Source organism: Phodopus roborovskii, unplaced genomic scaffold (genome assembly GCF_943737965.1).
Source record: "Phodopus roborovskii unplaced genomic scaffold, PHOROB, whole genome shotgun sequence".
NCBI classification, from domain to species: domain Eukaryota; kingdom Metazoa; phylum Chordata; class Mammalia; order Rodentia; family Cricetidae; genus Phodopus; species Phodopus roborovskii.
The window spans coordinates 18,454,833-18,460,832 of record NW_026126448.1 but is presented as its reverse complement, the minus strand read 5'-3'; the positions used below and the strand labels follow the sequence as shown (position 1 = coordinate 18,460,832).

The 6,000-nt window shown below is 51.3% G+C and overlaps 1 protein-coding gene across 2 annotated transcripts in view; it reads right to left on the bottom strand.

The window, feature by feature from the left end:
- Positions 1 to 1,817: 1,817 nt before the first annotated feature.
- Positions 1,818 to 6,000, bottom strand: part of Nkain1 (sodium/potassium transporting ATPase interacting 1) — a 37,086-nt gene continuing 32,903 nt past the window's right edge. The window contains exons 4-7 of one of the 2 annotated variants that reach the window (XM_051188933.1): positions 3,759 to 3,956; positions 2,849 to 2,909; positions 2,303 to 2,384; positions 1,818 to 2,124 (exon numbers count right to left, since the gene is read on the bottom strand). In XM_051188933.1, the coding sequence (XP_051044890.1) occupies positions 2,115 to 2,124; positions 2,303 to 2,384; positions 2,849 to 2,909; positions 3,759 to 3,956 (351 nt within the window). In that variant the 3' untranslated portion in view covers positions 1,818 to 2,114. The remainder of the gene's footprint in view (positions 2,125 to 2,302; positions 2,385 to 2,848; positions 2,910 to 3,758; positions 3,957 to 6,000) is intronic. The other variant, XM_051188934.1, reaches the window with a different exon arrangement.

Genomic DNA, 6,000 nt, shown 5'->3' with positions numbered 1-6,000 from the left:
ATGGAGAGACCCTGTCTCAAACAAACAAAAAGATAGCTGGGCAGTGGCGGTGCATGCCTTTAGTCCCAGCACTTGGGAGACAGAGGCAGGTTGATCTCTGTGAGTTTGACGACAGCCTGGTCTACAGAGTGAGTTTCAGGACAGCCAGGGCTACACAGAGAAACCCTGTCTTGAGAAACACCAAAAAAAAAAAAAAAAAAAAAAAAAAAAAGTATGTATATATGTTAAAAGTGAAACGACCACCCAGCTTTGCCTTTTTGACCAACAGGGCAGGACAGACACGAAGTGAAGAAAACACTTTTTTTTTTTTTTTTTTTAATCAACCCACCTGCATGGATACCAGGGAGGTCCCAGTCCACAGGGTCTCATTGAGAAGCAAACCCAGACCCCCTGCAAAACCCGGCTTATAAACCAAAAGGTCCAAAGCACCAGTGGCTAAACCCTTGAGTAGAAGAGGCCTGGAGGGGGGGATGGGAGGAATGAGTGCTGCAGGTGGAGGAGGAGGGCAGCAGGTGGAGGAGGAGGGCTGCAGGAGGAGGAGGAGGGCTGCAGGTGGAGGAGGAGGCCCAGTGGCAAGGGGCAGCCTGGCCTAAAGGGGATTTGTCCCCCTCTGATTAGGCTCACCACCCTGGGGCCTGTGATGGCTAGAGGAGATCTTGGGCCTGGCTCTTCTGTGTGGCATACTGCATGGGACAGAGGAGTGTGCTTGCCATCCTGGCTCAGGGAAGCCTGGAGAGGAGAACGGGAGGGATGTGGTCACCAGTGTGGCATGAACTGTCTCCACTGCCCAAGCTCTCTGCTGGGTTTTCGAACCAGGGCGGCTCCAGTTCCACAGACTGGGGCACTGACATCTGCTCTCCATTCACAAGTCCTCAGGGCATCTGTGGAGGGAGGTGATGAAGAGCCCTCCTGTTTGTCCTTGGAAAGGGTGGGGTGCTGACTCTCTTGGTCATAGTCCCCCACACTCCCCCTCTGCCCCTTCAGCACTCCTGCACATCATCTTCTGGCCCTCTGAGACCACAATGGTGAAGTAGGTGGATGAGTGGAGGGTTAGTGGGGTTGCTGGGGAGGGGAGTGGCAGCAGAGGATCATGGGATAGGAGACCCAGGCTTAGTGATCTGGTGGGCTGTAGGGTGGGAACTGGTCCTGCTTTCCTGGAGGCTGAGGTTCAAAGGTTTGCCAAAGAAGGGCAGGCTGAGTCTACAAGGGCTTCCTGTGGGTCGGGCTGAACTCAAGGCTTTGGGCTCTGTCTGTCTGATTCCCAATAAGAAACTTGTATATTGCTTTAAGAGTGGAGCTGGTGAGTGGCGGTGATGGTATGTGAGTGTACAGCAATGTCCAAGCTTGGCTTGTAAGCCAAGTCCAGAGGCCAGACACTGGGTTTGCAGGGTCTAACACAGGATCAAAGCCTGCCTCCACTGAAGCTTTACTGTGTGACTTCCAGCAAGTCACTTCACATCTCTGGGCCTCAGTTTCCATATCTGCACCGTAGCCCAGCAACCTGAGAGCCAAATGAGAGTGCTAGAGAGTCATCTGCTAAGGGATTATCTTAATTATCTGAGGTGGGGAAACTGAGCCCCAGAGATAGCAAAGGCCCCGCCAGATGCCACACAGGATGTCAGTGATGCTGCTGCAGCTGGAGCCCAGGCCTCCTGCTCCTAGTTCACAGTATCTTTCCCCAGTGCAGGTGAATGAGGAATGAGATGGGGCAGGTTCATCTGTCTTGCTGTTTGGACTGAGGGCAAAATACTAGGTAAAAAGTGGAGTTGAAGAAAGAGGAAGACCCCCGGCACTTACCAAAGCTGAGATTAAAAAAAAAAATACAAACCCAGCGAGTACCCCTCCCCCCCTTCCCATCCTGCTCCAACCCTAAAGTCTGGCTGCCAAGGGCCATGGCCAGAGTCAGGGTCAAGTTCAAGTCTTGAGTCTGCATTTGCTCCAGTCTGAGTCCGCATTTGCTCCAAGGGCCCCATCCCGCAGATCCAGGAGGGGCCACGCAAGTTGCAGTTAGCCAATGGGCCGCCAGGGGACGCGCCTGCCCAAAGTTATCCGAATTCCCTTACAGTGCTGCTCACTCCAGTTGCCCAGGTATGCGGGTGGCTGCGGGGCAGAAGCTACCCTGACCTGCAGGAAACAACGGCAAGTTAGGGGGTACACCTGCAGGCCTGCAAGTAAGCGAGCTGAGAGACCCGGGTGCCCATGCCTCCTTTATGTCCTCTCCAATACTAAAGACTCTGTCTCCAGCCACGCCCAGCCCTTCCCTCCCCCCCCCCCCCCCCCCCCCCCGTGCTCAGGGACCCACGTGTACAGAGGCTGCAGCTGTAAATGCGATGTCTTCTGCGGCGCCTGGTACCCATAGGAGTCAAAGCCACCGATGAAGTCAACTGCGGAAGGGAAGGGGTGAGCTATGAGAGATTGGGTTCTGAAGGTGAAGAACCCAGGACAGGACCCCATTCCCCAGGAGCCCCGGCCCGAGGAGTGGGTGGTGCCAGGAATGGCCACGCCCATGCTCAGGACAAGGAGCTACGCAGGGAGGTGTATGGTATGGGAGAGGGGTGGTGGCCGCAGGAGAGAGGCAGTCAGGCTGAGGGAAGACCCTAAGGCTCTAAGGCCTTCGATAGGGTTAGATCCAACAATGGGAAAAGGCAGTTCTGGGGCCTTGAACTGAGCACTTGGTCATCTGAGTCCTAACCCTGAGTGGTTATGAAGACCCCATCCATCTCTGCCCTCTCTTCTTTGCTTAGACACGGGTCCCCAAGCTGACCCGGGGCTCCCGAAGGGGAGGAAGCCCTGTCCACAGTGCTGAAAAGACAGGCAGGCTGCCCCACACCCATGGAATTGCACTTACAGCTGTCTTCCTCTTCCAGGAACACTTTGCTCACATAACAGGCAAACACGAAGCCGAACAGCTGGGAGAGGGGATGACAGTCAGGAAGAGAAAGACAAGTTGTCCCTGTCCCCTCTACCCACCCAACTCAGCACCCGGTCCAAAGCAAACACTTACATGTCAATGCTTAAGACTGCGCGAATGTGACTTCAGGCAAGTAGTGCCTGGGTCGTGCCTCACTAACTAGACTCTTACGTGAAAGGACTATGTGACCCTGCCTGTGCCAGGTGCCTGGGACAGGACTGGTCCTGCCATTAATGGTCTCGAGTAGCCTAGGCTAGCCTTGAGCTCTGGATCCTCTTGCCTTTACTTTCCACGTGCAGGGGGTTACAGGTGTATGGCACCATGCCTGGCTGTGACCCCTATTTGGAACACCTTTCTTATTCTCACAGCTCTGTAAAGTTGGTACTGTCTTTTCTATGCAAACAGGAAGGGAGCTCTGAGAGCAAACGACTTACGCAAGGTCCCAAAGCATATTAGATACTTAAGCCCAGCAGGAGTTGGCCTGATGTCTCATCCCATTCATGAAACCTGTCCATGCCTTTCTTAGGAGCTAGAGGAAAGGTGGAGGGAGGTGTCACAAGACACAAATCCAGGCAGGATCAAAGGAAGGCTTGGCTACATAGGTTCACCTTTCTTTTCTTTCCTTTTTTTTTGGGGGGGGGAGGATGGCTGAGGGATGTCTGGAACTCACTATGTAATCTAAGCTGACCTTCAACTTGTGATCTTGACCCCCCTGCCTCTCCTGAGTGCTGGAACTGCAGGCACATGCCACCACCCCTGTCTTGTCCTCTCTTAACTGCGGATAAAGAATGGGATGGGTTGGAAGCTTCACTCTGGGAAGATGGGGTAGGTGATGAACAGGACTTACAGCTAGGAAGATCTGCAGGGCACTGCTGAGGGCTTCGATGTAAGGGTAATCAAGCAGGCAGCCCGTGACGGAGATGACATGGTGGTCCTCCAGTGCCAGGCGGGAGTTCAGAACGGGAGTCACCAGGCAGCCCGGCCCATTCTCCATCCACCACGAGCGATGCAGGGATGTGTTGAAGGTCATGATGAAGTCCCGGTCCTGGGGGGCAGAGGGGCCTGGGATGCTGAGCGGTGGGGAGGGAGAGGAGGATACTCCCTGGGCTCTCACTACCATCTGGACTCTCTCAGCCTGCTCCTCTCTAGCTTGATTTGTGAAGGGAATGAAGACTATACGCATAAGTCCATACATCACCAGCAGGTGGCAGTAGATGACCATCTAAACACCAAATTGCTATCAGTGAAATGCAAAGGGTGGATGTTGACCCTCTGAATTTCAGAATTAGAAGGGATACTAACAGGGACAGGGCCTAACTCCCCAGCATTGGTGAACTCCTCAATACAAGCTCCTGTACAACCCAATGGGTTTCCACTGGTCTCCTTAGTGAGACTCTGGACAAATCTCTCCTCTTCTTGGTCCATAATCTCCCATTTGTTACATGGAGAAGGGCTGGCCTTGGGCAGCTGTTCACAGATAGTGTACAGCCTTGTGCCCATCAATGCCTTCACTCCTTCAGTCAGACCAGGAACCAAACACACAGGCCGGTGATCAAGCTTCATCTCCTGTGTAACCACATGGGGCTGCTCTGGTCTTTACTTTTTCTTTTTTTCAAGACAGGTTTCTCTGTGTACAGTCCTGGCTGTCCCAGAACTTGCTCTGTAGACCCGGCTATCCTTGAACTTAGAAAACTGCCTCATCTGCTTTCTGTGTGCTGGGATTAAAGGTGTGTAATGTACCACCTTTCTATTTTCCTGTGTGTGTGTGTGTGTGTGTGTGTGTGTGTGTGTGTGTGTCTCAATGCACATGTGTAGATACTGAGGTCAGAGGTCAAGGTTGGGTGGCTTCCTTCCTCAATTTCCCTCCCACCTTTTTTCTTTTACATTTAATTATTATTGTTGGTGTGTGTTTGTGTGTGCCTTTGTGTACTCAGGCGACACAAGACATTTCCAGAGGTCTGAATACAACTTTTTGGGATTGAACTTGGATCATCAGGCTTATAAAGTAAGCATTTCCCCCCACTGAGCTATCTCTCTTACCTTGCCTTGTTTTTTGAGACAGGCTCTCTCACTGACCCTGGAGTTCTCAAGTTTAGTTAGATTGGCTGGCCTGAAAATCCTTGGGACGCCCTTTGTCTGCCTTTCCCAGTATTGGGGTTACAGATACATGATGGGAGATGTCATTCTGTAAATATGTTTCTCTTATTGATTAATGAATAAAGCTCTGTTGGCCAATAGAAAGCAAGATAGGTGGGACTAGGAGAGGTGGAGGATTCTGGGAAAGATAGTAGAGTCAAGATGTGATCTTGGGAAGAGAGGATGAGAGTCTGGTATTCTCGGTAAGATAAGACCATGTAGGAATACATATATTAGTGATTATGGGTTAATATTTAAGACAGAGCTAGCCAATAAGAAACTCTAGTCATTGGCCAACAGCTTTATAACTAATAGAATCTCTATGTGTTATTTTGGGACCAGGCTGGAGGGAAACTGCTCATAACAGATACACACCACAGGAAGGCTTTTATGTGGATGCTGGGGATTTTAACTCAGACATCTCTCCAGGCTGGCTTAGAAGAGGAAATGGGATGGGAGATGTTGCTCAGGTGGTAGAATGTTTATTTAGTACACAGGAAGCCTTGGGAGGAAAACATAAGAGGGTCAGGAGTTCAAAGACATCCTTAGCTACAGAGTATTTGAGGCCTGCATGGGCTATAAGAGCTCCTGTCTCAAAAAAAAAAAAAAAAAAAGAGTTAAGAATGCTGGCTGACCTTCCAGAGGACCAGGGTTCCATTTCTAGCACCCACATGGCAGCTCCCATCTGTCTGTAACTCTAGTTCAGGGTTCATTTGCCCTATTCAGTGTGCCAGCACTGAATGCACATGGTGCAGACAGACATGCAGACAAAGCACCTTGGCCTGAATGAGAATGGCTCCCTTGGGTTCATGTGTTTGAATACTTAATCCCCAGTTGGTGGAATGTTTGGAAAGGATGAGTAGGCGTAGTCTTGTTGAAGGTGGGGGTGGGGTTTTGGGGTTCTAATAGTCCACTGATCTCTCTCTCTCTCTCTCTCTCTCTCTCTCTCTCTC